General features: G+C 41.7%; 1 protein-coding gene across 2 annotated transcripts in view; it reads right to left on the reverse strand.

Annotated features, from left to right (window-relative positions):
- Positions 1 to 15961, reverse strand: part of ZZEF1 (zinc finger ZZ-type and EF-hand domain containing 1) — an 86146-nt gene that overhangs the window by 48900 nt on the left and 21285 nt on the right. For both annotated transcript variants that reach the window (XM_044993960.1, XM_044993959.1), the window contains exons 8-18: positions 11253 to 11431; positions 9612 to 9710; positions 8316 to 8407; positions 7215 to 7363; positions 6589 to 6700; positions 5110 to 5322; positions 4328 to 4428; positions 3787 to 3956; positions 2174 to 2307; positions 1182 to 1252; positions 582 to 696 (exon numbers count right to left, since the gene is read on the reverse strand). In XM_044993960.1, the coding sequence (XP_044849895.1) occupies positions 582 to 696; positions 1182 to 1252; positions 2174 to 2307; positions 3787 to 3956; positions 4328 to 4428; positions 5110 to 5322; positions 6589 to 6700; positions 7215 to 7363; positions 8316 to 8407; positions 9612 to 9710; positions 11253 to 11431 (1435 nt within the window). The remainder of the gene's footprint in view (positions 1 to 581; positions 697 to 1181; positions 1253 to 2173; positions 2308 to 3786; positions 3957 to 4327; positions 4429 to 5109; positions 5323 to 6588; positions 6701 to 7214; positions 7364 to 8315; positions 8408 to 9611; positions 9711 to 11252; positions 11432 to 15961) is intronic.

Raw genomic sequence — 15961 nt, forward strand, 5'->3', positions numbered from 1 at the left:
AAAGCAAAAGACCAGTCATATATGAACTGCTAGTGGTTAAAAAAAAATTCATAAAGAAGTGATATTTGAAAGCTGTTTTAGTAACTCAGTAAGATGAGCAGCAAACAGGTCTAAGTAGTTACAACTACATTTGGGGCAATCAGTTAAGGCTTTCAGCACATTCTGTAACATAGGCTAATTATTTTCACATGTGAAAAGTCCTTACTTTCCCAAGCACAGGTCTTTCAGCCTATGATACCATGACTGGTTCCCGCCCTTCAATCTGGTTTAATTAGCTCAATTCTTTTACAGCTTCAACGCAGTTACTAAGGAACTCTATGGAAAAACTCCCTAAGGCAACCTATTCAGTATGTGCCTTGTTTCTTAATATTAAATGTTGTTACTGCTTAACATATAACATTTAAATGAGTGGGGGCCCAATCCTACAATCATACATAATTAATTTTACTCATGGGAATAGTCCCGTTAACTACTGTCTTCCGGCTCTTCATGTGCAACATGCCTTTGAGAGCATATCACATACTGTAGAAAGGCAGCCAGAAAAGGAGAAGTGAGAATAGACAATCTCAAAGGACAGCTACCTCTCTTGCTGCCACCAACAGAAGGGTATCCATGACTGACAGCACTTGGCTGATGTCAAAGTCCTCAGAAACTTCCTTATCTGGTAGCAATAAAAGTCCACTTGGATCCTGATCACTGCAAAAAAAATAGAGCTTACTGAGGAACAGCTAATGATCGAAGTCTGAAACAGATGCCCTGTTGTGATGATAATCTGCAGAGATCATTTACTCATCATTTCTGAAGGAAAAATCAAATGTTCTATACCTTTATCAGTGTGGAGGTATTTTAAAGATGCAACAAATATCCACTGTTTCCAAGGACAACATTAGTTTGAAAAAAATTGACCAAGGATAAACCAGTAAACAATGCTACTCAGAGACTCTGGGCAATATACCACAGCCTCAGTAATTATTTTCACCCTGGGGCAATCTTTTGTTATTGCTTTTTGAGCCAGTCACTATTAGTAAAACGTACAGATTTTTATTCTCCTAAGGAGAAAGTGCATTAACAATTTTGCTGACTTCCATTTCTTTTCAGAAGAATGTGGAATTATTGAAAAGGATCAATAGGATGAAGATAATCAGAGAAGAAAAGTTATTTTTAATATCAAAGAGCCTTACCTGAAGTACATACACAGGGATCTGAAGGTGAGATGCACAGATTGCTTATGTTCCTGTTCTGTGATGTTTTTCTAGGAAATGGAAGAGGTTTACGTTTAAAAAAAAATGTTTTTTTTGTAATAGCAAAGAATTATAAAGAATGACAGGACCAGGAAATACTTTTTGTGGACTACAGGATTAATATTTGCACAACTCCAAGAACTGTTTGGTCTGCAGTTTCATTATGAAAAATATCCATTTTCTGAGCTTTATCCTTGATTTGTAAAAATGTTGTTTTTTTTTTAAAAAATCAGTCCCCATTGAAATTGGATCTTTAAGTTCTTTGCCACTAAGCAAATCTTGATTTTAAAATGGCATTTAAATCACTTTTCCTTGCATCTCCTAATTGTGTCTTCTCTAAATGCTACTGTGCTTTATTTTTATACTATAAATGTAGTATCCCATCACACATAAGAAATCCTACAGACCCATATGCACATGCAAGAGTTAAAAAAAATACAGCACGTGAATTTTACACTTTCAGTATTCCAACAGGTTCTAAATTATGAGGAAAAACAAGATATAAAATATTTTAAGTTCTCACACAGACTTGGACACTAGAACATATGTAAAGTCACTGCATCCTGTGCCTCAGGTTTCCTCCTATATAAAATAGGGGTTATATGTACAAGATTAAGTGATAGGCTCTGCTCACTTTACAAATAAAAGGCCACTAATATGGAACTTCACAATGCCATGTTTCCCTCTTTAAACAGTCACTTTTGAGGGTATAAAAGAGCCTTCCTTTGAAGATTGACATTCTAAGACAGACCATCTGAACTGAAACTACTACTTTATGAAAAGGTAAAGGCAAGCTCGCCTCATCTGGAATGAAGTGATTGTGAAGAAAAAGAGAGGGATAAACAGATACTTGCTTTCTTTTCTCTTCTTTTCTACCTTAGAAAATAATTCTAACAAAGCCAAAAGCAATCATTTCTCATTGCATGGTTTACCATCATGGTGAAGAGCTGGTCCCGTCTGGTCTGTCTATCTGGGAAGAAGATAGCTGCTCCATTGAGCAATGTGTTCTTAACTTCCTGCTTTAGCATTGTCATGGGTGTGAAGTTGCTATCACTCATGTCCACTACTGTTCATAAAAAAGGAAACAGTGGTACAATTTCAAATCAATCATCAAGTATATATCTTTAATAACTATAAAATTTTATTTCTTTTCCATGACACTAGTCTTTCCAAAGCACATAAAATACTCCTCACGTACACACATAAGGATTGATCTTCAAGAACATTTAGCTTGCAACAAGCTGGAATATAAATATACACTGAGGTAGCCTGCTGCGCAACAACCGTCCATATGGACCCTGTTAACATGCTCTAACACAGGGGTAGGCAACCTATGGCACGCATGCTGAAAGCGGCACGCGAGCTGATTTTCAGTGCCACTCACACTACCCAGGTCCTGGCCACCGGTCCGGGGAGATCTGCATTTTAATTTAATTTTAAATGAAGCTTCTTAAACATTTTAAAAACCTTATTTACTTTACATACTGCAATAGTTTAGTTATATATTATAGACTTAGTGAAAGAGACCTTATAAAAATGTTAAAATGTATTACTGGCACACGAAACCTTATATTAGAGTGAATAAATGAAGACTCGGCACACCCCTGCTCTAACAGTTCCTTAGTGCACTCTGATCTACCCCACTTAGATATGGGAGTAGGATCAAAGGCGCAGTAAGGAACTACTAGTGCGTATCAGCGGAGTCCGCATGGACAGCACACTAGTAAAGGATAGATTTCAACCCAGCTTGCTGCAAACTACAGGTTACTTAAGGTTTGTCTACACAAACATGTGAGAAAGCTTTCTGAAGTCTAGCAAGAAAGATCTTATGAGAAGACCTCTGATTCAAATGACTTGATTCACTTCAGGACCTTCAATGTTATATTTATTTATAAGACCAACTGTCAACCTGGGGGGGAAGCGGGGAGGGAAGACAGGGGGACACGACTTTCAAAATGTACCACACTCAGTACAAAGTCATTCATTTATTCCTTGTTTTTCATAATTTCTTACTATGTATACTAGTTATTGAAATCATTGTACTTAAATATATAAGGCAAAGTACTGGCTCCAAAGAAATCAATGACAATATTCCCATCAACTTCAATGCCATCGGGTCCAGGATTTCACTTGTCCTTTCCCAACCATCTGGATACATTCTAGCACAGTGATGAGTGGTTAGAAATACTCGATATATACAAATCTAATCCTTCTACTTATTCCAGTACTGAAGTCAAAGGACCAAATTCTCTACTGACTGGTGCAAGTAGATACAGCTCCACTGAAATAATTTGCCATTGCAACCACTTTCAGGCCACATATCAGGGCAGATGCAAGATCACTTCATCAGAGGCTCAAAGAAAGTACAGAAGCAAGCTCTCAGCGAAACCCATTGGTCTAAAATAGCAATAAAGCACAACAATCTGAAACAGCAGCTGGCTTGGGTTTTGGAAAATACTTGCTCCAAGTTGACACTAGTATAAAACTCCTTTAAAACAAAACAACAACAACAAAGTTAGTAAGTGACAGCATAATATTAACGAACCTTCACACAAATGCCTGTAGAGCTCTACTGCAGCTTCTGTTTGGCCAGAAGTTTTGCTTTGAGAAGCTTCCTGAGATTTAATAGTTTTATTGTTTCCAGTAAGCACAGAGAAGCAGCTCTGAAGAAGCTGCAGTAGCACAGTCTGGGCAAAGAGACATTCTTCCCTTGGGCTAAAAGGAAAACAAACAAAAGTAAAATCTTCACTGGAAGAGCTCATTTCCAGCACACACTGCTTTGTTAAAGCAAGCATCACTGTCTCGGCTCTACGAGAAAGAGACGCTAAGAGATCCTCTGAGTAAAAAAAAAAGAAAAAAAAACCTACACCCAAACCCCTAACACCTAGACAGGAATCAAACTTACTGTACCGAAACTTAAAGGTTACAAGCATCTATGTAACTTTATAGCTAAAAAAACAGATGAAACAACAGAGAGAAGGGAAAATATTGGCTACTTCAGCTTAACGGCAGAAAACATCAGCTGAATAAAATGCACTGTATGTAAACATATTTATGGCTAATTTTGTGATGGAGGAGGGCCCTACTTTTGGTGTAGTTTATTGTAAAAATTCCAGAAAAGCTGCAAGTCAAGGCCTGTGAAGTCCAAGAATGATCTGTACTTTAATCCACTTTCTTTCTGTTGAACCTAAAAGAGACAAAGAAAATACAAGATTGAAGAATTCATTCTACACAATTCATGTTTACAAAAACACAGTGAAAACTGCAACATATGGAGCATGAAAGAAGTATCAAGCTGCATCTGAAATGCCACTCCGGTCTCAGGACACAACATGGTCAGGCTCCCATTAGGATGAACCAGCAATATCTTTTCTTTTTGTTGCGTCAGACTAACAATTTTCACTTCCTTTTGTATGTCCCAACTTTCTCACAAATCTAACTCACTCAAATAGTGGAGAACAAGTTCTAGTCTATACACCTGTTCTAATCCTCCTGTATGCTTCCAAGAGATGCAGTGGGGCTATTTAAAAGGCAGTGGAACTTTTATATATGTAGCATTAATCCCACTTATCATAAAGTGTGAGATATGGAAATGCAGTTCAGTTCTGGTTTTCTTAAAGAAGACATATTCCTAACTTATTTAAGCACCCTTTTATAAGGCATCTTAGTATACTAAAAGTCATTTTCCAGACACTTCAAGTTTCATGACTTGCATATTATTACCATTGAATGTAGTTAGAGCTTGCTCTCTGGCCACTACATTATTTTATAATGCCTCTTTTAAGGTTTGTCTTTGGTGTACCACCATTTATTCTTGTAACAAGACCACATGCTTTAAAGAAGTGAACAAATGTGGAGAGAAACATACCAGGTCCTGTGCAAGTTGTTGGATGAAATGAAGTGTCTTCAGGAGAAGGGTTGTTCCACAAATGCTGTCATCTGTTGCTTTGCATTTCAGACAGTTCATGCTTTTGTTGGGCTCCCCTACCACAGGCCGAAGATATCCCAGAACATTCAGGCCTTGAACTCCTAGGCGCTCTGCTGTGTCTTGCCTTGTGCACAAGAACTTCACCATTAAATACTGGATAGAGACATAAAAATAGCACAAACGCTGTTCATAAATCCTGATTTCAAGAGCAAGAGACTCACAAACATTTAAGATCCTATGATATTATTCAGGCAAAGCCAGTGTCCTGGCCTACCACCCCACCCCCCATTTTTGTAAAACACTAATTCTGAAGGCTCTATATGAGCTACATACTAGGGGGTTCTGTGACTGCCATGTTCACTTGCAAACTCAGTCATTTAATTACCAATCTAACTCATTTTGTAAACTGCATTCTATTGCTTAATCTTATAGCGCCAAGTTTCCCTGCAAGCGGAAAATCATTAGATTATAAAAACAAGTAGGGGATAAAGCATTTAACTTGCAATTCTTTCTACATTAGTATAAAGAACCTGAAGCTGAGACTATCCATTAAGGAATGCATCCCCAGAGTCCAAAGGTATTTTTTAATCCTGTAATCACAAAATTTGGGGAACAAATATGTACAGTACATGCATAACAGTTCAGACAGCTACTGAATAAGGAAATGGCATGTTCTGGATTCCATTATGCAACAGGGACTTTTCACTTTTGTCCCTGAGCAGCCACCTCTGGTGTTTCCTCCCCCAGGAAGAAGAGATTTGGGACCCTGAAACCAAATTAAAATTAAACCCGAAACAACAACATGCACTGGAAGACAAGTTTCACTTTTAATTGGTGCAAATTAAGATGCCGAGTAGTGCAGTATTCAAGTAGTTCCACTGAAATCCATGGAATTACTCAAGGAACAAGGTGCTACTTATCATGAATAAGGGTTGCAGAATCTAGTCTTTATTTTAGAGTGGTGGCCGTGTTAGTCTGTATCAGCAAAAATAACGAGGAGTCCTTGTGGCACCTTAGAGACTAACAAATGTATTTGGGCATAAGCTTAGGTGCCACAAAGACTCTTCGTTATTTAGTCTTTATTTTGTAGTAATTGAAAGTGAGCAAATTAGAATATATGAAGAACTGTGATTGTGCAGCTTGTTTCATGTTCTAATCATTAGGCTTACAGTGGAACTCATCCTCTTGAAACAATCCAGTGAGTGGAAACTTTTTACACTTTTGAGACAGTAATGTCCATGCTAAATCTAAATAAACTGTGGCCTTACCTCCAGTGGCTCTCACTGACTTTTTAGCGCTAGTCAAGGCCTCTTCTTTGGTAACAAAAACCTGATGATTATTTAACTGGTCTTCAAGAAAGCAGGAAGATGACCATTTCCTCATTCATACCTCAGTCAGTCTGTTCTAATTATTACTTACTTGGGAAATTCTGCACTGCTGCATTTTGACCTCCACTTCATCCCATTCTTCTTCCACCTCAAACCAGCCAACAGGATCATCCTCTCCCAGTTCATCACATGAACAATCACTTCTGCAGATAAAATCAGATCAACTAAAGTTATAATAAAAAAATTTAGGGATTGCCCTACTGCTATGTTACCCAACTATTTTTACCTGTTGGGAAAATTAAAGATTCAGGAAAATGTAGCAGAAACATTTCACGTGCACAGACTCCAGCAAATGCATGTCTGCCATAGATTTTTTTTTATTTTTATTTTTAAAGTCAAGGCAATAATTTTGCAGCATACTTGTAGAGAAAGGCAACAATACAGCTATTAGGAATCAGCATTCTGTATAGACACAGCTTCTCAAAAGTATCAAACTGAGATTTTAGTTCAACCTGGGCTGGTCATGATTAAGTTTTAAATGTAGACCTTTAGGCGTTCAGTGGCAAGTGACTTTATTTGCAGCTACAGCAGTAAGCACAAAGAAATGTTAACGACTTCTCCCACCTCATCAACACTCTGACTTTTATAACAGGGTAGAGAAGGTTTGCTGCAACGTTAATTTTTTTAAAATTTCATTACCACCCTCCCCACCTTTACCTGTTTTTTAAAAATTGCCTGAATTCTTGTAGCTTCCACTTGTCATAGCTTTCAAATTTTTTAAAATGTTCCTCTGCATTAAATTTTTCTGAAGAGCTGTTATATGCGAACACCAAACCACACCGGGCTCCAATAGCACCTTTCCGAACCTGAAAGGAGAACATAATGCTGGAGCAACACAGAGAAAACTAGGATAACAATAAAATGATGTTTCTGCTTATAAGAAAGAGTTACTCAAATCAAACCAGAGACCGGCAAAATTGATCTGCGATTCTTTGGAATCATATTATTTATTTTCTTTGTTTTGAAGGAACATGACACAGGAAATGTTTCAGAAAGATTAAACATCTCTGAAAGATTAAGGCTCAAACTCATAGCTAAGTTTCATTTTTGCCACCATCTCACCTGCAGCCAAGCAAGCAAGAAAAAGCCTGCATCTTGATTCAATTTGCTTTTCTACACAAAAAGCTGTGGCATTTTTTTTTTAATTGTATCCAGGTATCATTGCACTATAATTTTTGAACAGTTGAGATACTGCCCTCTCCTCCATCCCCAACTGATGAGAACTTACAAACACAAGAGTCTAGTCATCCTCAATTCAGGTGGGCAGTACAAAGCATGCACACAGGCTTTGGGACAGTAAGCTATAGTTTCAACAACGGAAAAGCAAGCTGTAAAAACCTCATCACAGCTTCCTTCCTGCTATGAGATTCTACCAATGTTTGGGACATAAGTTTTAACCTCCACACCAGAGTAATGTTGCTGTTTAAAGACATGGCAAGCATTATACTACATACACAAGAATTGGAAATACCTCATTGGCCTGAATAAGATACAGACAGAGGCAACATAAAATAGATGGAACGCTCTACAGAGTACACTTGTGGCAGCATTCTGTAACCAGAGGAAATTTGTATTTTTCTTTTCGTGCAAGTTTCCTGTGACTCGTGCAAATACAAAACAAAACCCAAACTGCTGTCACTCAAATTTCTTGCAAATTAATCACAAAGCTGTACAAGGTGAATAACCGTCTAAACTCCACCACCAAGAAAAAAGCATTAATACAAGAATCTGCTTGAATAATGCAAACAAGTTCCTTACCTTTATTCTAATTTGTGTCACCTGGAATGTAGATTCAGTTCCCGTAGAAAGAATGATACTTGCTCTGGTCTTTCCAGTCTCAGTAAGAAAACCTAAAGGAACAATGAAAACAGGATGAGGTTTAGAGGACTGTCACCTTAAAATAAATGGATACAGAATTAAAATGAGAGGAGTAAAACAAAACCCAGCGCCATGTTCTATAGCAAAGATTCAGCCAGTGAATGAGACTTGAGAGTCCAAATGAAATAGTAAATTATAACGCTGGCATTAGTAATTCTGCTTATAAAAGACGATGCTGTATCAAAAGGTGTACATTCAACACAGGGTTGTGTTAGTATATCCTTCCTCAGGACCGTGTCTTCACAGCCACAGTCTCTCCAGTAACAGGAAATAATTCTTATAACTGCTAAGTTTTAGTGAAAAGTCACTCCCATTGAAAGTTATTGGGACCACTGAATGACAGTGTTTACTTATCTAAATGACAGCTTTTCTGAAAGCCAGAACAACACTGCCAAGACCATTCTACCTCCTCTTAAATGAAAGAAAAACCTCAGAAGAACATGAGCTATAAATCCCTCCTTTTGTTACAATATCCTGAAGTTAAACGGTGGCATCAAGAGCAAAATGCCAGGGCAACGTTACTTCAGCTAGAAGCTGAAGAAGTGGAAGAAACAAAACTTTTCAATGCAAACACCCCCAAACTTTGACTGCAAACAACGCCAAGAAAGACAAACTGATTTCCAATGCATACGCCACCTCTACAGTGCACAATTTACATGCCCCCAAGTATGTTGTGTGCTAAGCACCTCAAATGGCATTCTAGAGAAGTGCACATTGGCTCTGCAAGTCAAAGCATTATTTACTGCCTCGTTTACACTGTTATTTCTGACTTTTAAGAACATTTTGACTAAGAGAATCATCAACAATTAAAGGATTGTTGACTCTTGAAACCAAGTATTCAGCCACCCAAGGATAGTCTATATGATTTTCTCTTCCAACCCTCCATCAGTGTTTGGGAAGCCCCTAGTGATTCAGAGCAAAATGCTGCTCTGCTATGAAGTTTTTCACACCAGCCTGCTATTCACTTTCGGCCAATGCACCAAATAAGCTGACATAAGATACCAAACTTGTTTTAGGGGAAGGAACAGTTCCTAAGAGAAATTCCCTGTGAGTGAGCATTACAATTTAGAAGCACTGTGTCTACCGTAGTTCCTTTTTTCTAACTGTCAATCAGTGTGAAAATGTACAGATCTGAACCACTACAAGAAACCATAAAGAAAAGGACTATACACTTACCATCCCCTGTCCATGGCTCAACAAGGAGGTTTTCAGGCCCTGATTTATCTTCCTTTCCTTTCACGTCACATGCCTGAAGGGTTAGCTGTAGCGGCTTTCCTGAACAAGCAAAATCAACAGGTTTATCAGAACTATAAAACAAAACAATATAGAGCTTGTTTGCCAATGGCATTCTAAATTTACTACACAGAGAGAAGGTAAAAAAATTAAGAAAAAAAATAAAGAATCTCACCACCACAAGATCTTTTTACCTTATACAAAGGAAACAAATGCAAAATCCATGTTATTGCAACATAACAGTTGAAATTTTAAGTGTACAAAGACAAAAAATTAAGAATTGTTACAGCTGGAGGACTGTCAAAACACACACATTTTGAATTAAAGTGTTCACAGCACATGGAACACTAAATATCACTTTTATTGTATGAGGAGCCAGCGATAGAGATGCTGTGGGAAACAGAAGTAACTTTCCACAATTCTGAGCATAATGTTGTAGTAACGATATTTTATGCATAACATGTTTACATTTGTCACACACCAGAACCAGCAGTGGAGTCTGGTGAAAGTATTTCTCTACATTAGGTTCACACCTGCATGCCTGCTAAGAATATCCAGTAATTCAGGACTGGAGACAAGTGGTTAAAGTTATACCATTAACCTGAGATGGTCAATTAAAAAAAATTAAAAATAATTTTTGGTACTATATACCTGTTCCTAAATCTGCATGCTAATTGTGGTTTGCAATCACATTTTCCTATTTAAAAATGTTTTCCTCTCTCTGTTAAGTGAAAATCCAAACAAACACAAGGGAAACTGACTACACAGAAGGAAATGGGGATATTGGTCATACACAAAATACTGTTAAATGAGCAATGTATACAAACTGAAAACTCCAAAAACAAACAAAAAAACCCCAAAAAATAAAGCCCCCTCACTTTCAATCGTATTAAGCTTATTTGTAACTACAGAGGTTAAAACACATCTGACAGAAGTAAAGCTTAAGTTGATACCCACAGAAAGACATTTTACTGCCTTATGCTAGACCAGGTTCATGTTTAAACCTACAATAAACATCTAGGTAAGTTTATTTATTGAAAGCGAAAACAAAAGAATTGTACTTAGGTCTGAGTTACACTACATGATTCAGCTATGACAAAAACATTAACAAATTATAAATAAATGTCATTCTACTCTCAATAAAACTGGACAGAGAAAAAAATTCAGGAACTTGTAGGAAGACAAAGACTAGTACCACTAGATAAACTTAATAGAGATGCAAACACCTTTATCATCTTACTACTGAGCCAACTGCCCATGCATTACTTGAGCGCAGGATTACAGACTTCCTTCTCCAAGGTGACATCACCTTTGGATCTTGGAAGGATCACAAGGATATCAAATTCTAGCGTTATTACTGCTCTGATGCAAGTACTGTTTTAGGAGATATACCTTTCTTTTCAGCTTGATAATATTCATTAAAATAAAATCCTTTTATACCGATTAAAAGATCAAACAACCAGTTTACACACACAGACAATTTGGAAAGCTGTCTATGATTGATCTCTTGCTTGCATGCGTGCGCACGCACACACTTTCGTGCTCTCTCTCTGTAGCATTTAAAGATGTCCCTGAAATATTTACCATATTTATAAAGCAGGCTTTGTCTAACAGTTGCCATGGAAGAGATGAGTGAAGAAGCCTTGTATAGTGTGTCCAGATGATCAGTGATAGTACAAAGTGAACTTATCACTTTAGCAACACTCCCTCTGGCTAGTGCAAAAGCCAACAATGTAAGTTCAACCTCTGGAGTGGCATAACAACTAGGAGATAAAAAGACCATGCATAAATATATATATAAGAAAGGAAACCTGCAGTTTCATAATCAAGTACATGAAATAGTATATCAATAATTTCAATTAATACCAGTGACTTATGATGTGGCCTATTTATATAGCCATTTAAGCCATCTGTTTATAAAAACTTGATAGCTAGTTGTCCTGTTCCAGTTGCTGAAATCAACACTGGATGAATCATCCACTTTTTATATAGAATCATTGAAAATGTTTTATCATCTAGTTAAAAACTAGAAGATAAAAAAAGGCTATTTAGCTTTATCACACGAATTCAGTATCTGAGTTTTTGTTAGTGTTCTTTTAAGAGTACGCTCTTACTACTACACCCTATTTCAGTCTAGAGCCTCTATCTGGCACCCGTATTTCATTCCCTTACATTTGCTCTCTTTATTTCTTCCAAAATTTTACTCTACTTTCTGTACACCTACATAGCTAGGAAGCAAAAAAAGTTCACATCCCAATAACCTGGTGTAGGCAGATCCGATAGAGACATAGTATAACACAACTTCAGGCTAAGTACACTTGTATGGGAAATGTGCTTATACCTAACACTTGAGGTTTTTTATGTAAATATACTGCAAACATATTAATTTATTAGGTCTTTTTCTTTATAACTTAAGATTTGGTTGACTAGTACCAGATCACATGTAAACATTTCTAATTAAGTATAATTTATAAAAAAAAAGTAGATTAAACAAAAAGCCAGTGGCAAAACTTCAATTGATTGCAGAGGGAGCAGGACAGGGCCAATCATGTTGGTCTACATACCAAAGTAATTGCTTAAAAAAACTATTCATGATGGCAATATACTTCCTTATTACAACAGCAGTTAAGGTTTAAAAAAAAATAAAAAATAAAAAAATAAGAAAAATAAGCTGAAAGATGGGTACCTCATGACTGCTTTTGGGACCAGATTTTCCACTATTTCTAACATTCACATTTTGGATTAATTGCTTAGAATTTATTCTCAGTGGAACAAAGGAGAAAAATGTTATTAACTCCTCCAAAGGCCCATAAACAGTTTTCATTGCAGAAAAGGCGGTTACTCACCGTAGTAACTGTTGTTCTTCGAGATGTGTTGCTCCTATCCATTTCAGTCAGGTGTGCGCGCCGCGCGTGCACGGCTCTCTGGAACATTTTTACCCTAGCAACTCCGGCGGGCCGGCTGGGCGCCCCCTGGAGTGGCGCCGCTATGGCGCCTGTTATATACCCCAGCCGGCCCATCCGCTCCTCAGTTCCTTCTTGCTGGCTACTCCGACAGTGGGGAAGGAGGGCGGGTCTGGAATGGATAGGAGCAACACATCTCGAAGAACAACAGTTACTACGGTGAGTAACCGTCTTTTCTTCTTCGAATGATTGCTCCTATGCATTCCAGTCAGGTGATTCCCAAGCCTTACCTAGGCGGTGGGGTCGGAGTGAGACGTGGCGGAGTGTAAAACCGCGGAGCCGAAGGCTGCGTCGTCTCGTGACTGCTGCACCAACGCGTAGTGGGAGGCGAAGGTGTGGACAGAAGACCAGGTAGCCGCTCTACAGATGTCCTGGATGGGGACATGGGCCAGGAAGGCAGCCAACGAGGCTTGCGCCCTCGTGGAGTGAGCGGTGAGGTGGCATGCTGGCACGCGAGCAAGCTTGTAGCATGTGCGGATACATGCCGTCACCCAGGAGGAAATCCTTTGTGAGGAGACCGGCTCGCCCTTCATGCGGTCGGCGACTGCGATAAACAGCTGGGTCGAACGTCGGAAGGGTTTCGTCCGCTCGATGTAAAAGGCAAGCGCCCTGCGGACGTCCAGGGTGTGCAGCTGTTGCTCACGAAGTGAGGCGTGCGGCTTCGGGAAGAAAACCGGGAGGAAAATGTCCTGGTTGAGGTGGAAGGCCGACACCACCTTAGGGAGGAAGGCCGGATGTGGTCGAAGCTGCACCTTGTCTCCATGGAAGACGGTGTATGGTGGACCAACCGTTAGAGCACGGAGCTCAGAGACTCGTCTCGCTGATGTAATTGCGACGAGGAAGGCTGTCTTCCAGGAGAGGTAGAGCAGAGAGCACGTGGCCAGAGGCTCGAAGGGCGGACCCATAAGCTTGGCCAGGACGAGGTTCAAATCCCAGGCCGGGGCAGGACGCTGCACCGGCGGGTACAAGCGGTCCAGGCCTTTAAGGAAGCGGGAAACCATCTGGTTGGAGAAGATGGACTGACCTTCCACAGATGGACGAAAGGCGGACACTGCTGCCAGGTGTACCCTCAGGGAGGAGACCGCAAGACCTTGCTCCTTAAGGTACCAGAGGTAGTCCAGGATGGTAGGGACAGGGACTACGAATGGATTGAGTCCTCGTTGGTCACACCAGAGCGCGAATCGCTTCCATTTTGCAAGGTAGGTGGAGCGAGTGGAAGGCTTTCTGCTCTCTAGCAGGACGTGCTGTACTGCCGCCGAACAGCCCCGCTCTGCGTGGGTCAACCACGCAGGTACCAGGCTGTAAGATGGAGGGACTGCAGGTTCGGATGGCGGAGTCTGCCGAAGTCCTGTGTGATAAGGTCCGGCCACAACGGAAGGGGGATGGGATCCCGAACGGAGAGCTCTAGCAACAGGGTGTACCAATGCTGCCTCAGCCAGGCCGGAGCTACGAGTATGACGTGGGCTCTGTCCCTCCGCAGCTTCTGTAGCACTCGGTGTACGAGCGGGAACGGAGGGAAGGCATAGAGGAGGTGATCCTTCCAGGAGTAAAGGAAGGCGTTCGACAGGGAACCTGGCGAGTGACCCCGGAACGAGCAAAACAAGTGGCACTTCCTGTTCTCCTTGGACGCGAATAGGTCTACTTGGGGAAACCCCCACCTCTGGAAGATTGTGTGCACGACATCGGGACGGAGAGACCACTCGTGGGAGAGAAACGACCTGCTGAGATGGTCGGCCAGCGTGTTCTGCACTCCCGGAAGAAAGGACGCTTCCAGGTGAATCGAGTGGGTCACGCAGAAGTCCCACAGGAGCATCGCTTCCTTGCAGAGGAGGGAGGAGCGGGCTCCGCCCTGCTTGTTCACGTAGAACACTGCAGTCGTGTTGTCTGTGAACACTGTCACGCAGCGGCCTTGCAGGCGGGTGCGGAAGGTGTGACACGCCAAACGGATCGCTCGCAGCTCGCGGATGTTGATGTGTAGAGCGAGCTCTAGGGGTGACCAAAGGCCTTGGGTGTGTAGGTCGCCCAGGTGAGCTCCCCAGCCGAGCGCTGAGGCATCCGTGGTCAGAGTGGCGGATGGGCGAGGAGGGTGGAACGGGACTCCCGCACACACGACCTCCGGGTCTAGCCACCAGCTGAGGGACTCGAGGGTTGGCTTGGTGACTGTGACCACCATGTCGATGGGATCTCGATGCGGCCGGTACACCGACGCTAGCCAGGACTGGAACGGGCGTAGGTGGAGCCGCGCGTACGCGGTGACATACGTACAGGATGCCATGTGGCCTAGGAGGCGGAAGCAGGATCGCACCGTCGTGGTAGGGAAGGTGACGAGGTCTCTGATGATGGAGACCATTGTCTGGTGCCGCGATCGTGGCAGGCAGGCCCTGGCCAACGTGGAGTCGAGAACCGCTCCAATGAACTCCACCCGCTGCGACAGAATCAATGAGGACTTCTCGGCATTGATGAGAAGACCGAGTCGTTGAAAGAGGAACAGGATTTCTGTCATCTGGTCCATTACCAGCTGCCGAGACTTTCCGCAAATCAGCCAGTCGTCGAGATACGGGTAGACGTGTATCTGACGACGGCGGAGGGCTGCGGCAACCACCGCCATGCATTTGGTAAACACCCTCGGTGCAGTGGATAGGCCGAATGGTAGCACTGCGAACTGGTAGTGAACGTTGTTGACTACGAACCGCAGGTAGCGTCGATGGGGAGGGTAGATCGCGACATGGAAGTACGCGTCCTTCATGTCGAGGGCGGCAAACCAGTCTCCCGGATCCAGAGAGGGAATGATGGTCCCCAGGGTGACCATGCGGAACTTGGGCTTGAGCAGATACTTGTTTAGCTCTCGAAGGTCCAGTATAGGACGTAGCCCTCCTTTCGCTTTGGGGATGAGAAAATATCGGGAATAGAATCCCCTGCCCCGCCTATCTTGAGGCACTGCCTCTATGGCACCCACGCTCAACAGAATCTGGACCTCTTGTAAGAGGAATTGCTCGTGAGAGGGGTCCCTGAAGAGGGACAGGGAGGGTGGGTGGGAAGGGGGGGGCGAAACAAACTGAAGGCGGTATCCCGACTGGATTGTTTGGAGCACCCAGTTGTCCGTGGTTATATGGGACCACGCCGAAAAGAAATGGGAGAGGCGGTTGCAAAACAAAAGGGTAGGATCCGGTGGAGAGACTGATGGGCCGTCCTCGGGCGTCCCATCAAAAGGCCTGCTTGGAGCCTTGCGGGGCCTTGGAAGGGGCCTGGGTCTGGTTGCGCCTGTTGCCGGATGGACGACAGCGATTTTGGCCCGGTCGCCTGCTGTTGTAAGGGCGATACCGATACTGA

This window comes from Mauremys mutica, chromosome 19 (genome assembly GCF_020497125.1).
Source record: "Mauremys mutica isolate MM-2020 ecotype Southern chromosome 19, ASM2049712v1, whole genome shotgun sequence".
In the NCBI taxonomy this organism is placed as follows: domain Eukaryota; kingdom Metazoa; phylum Chordata; order Testudines; family Geoemydidae; genus Mauremys; species Mauremys mutica.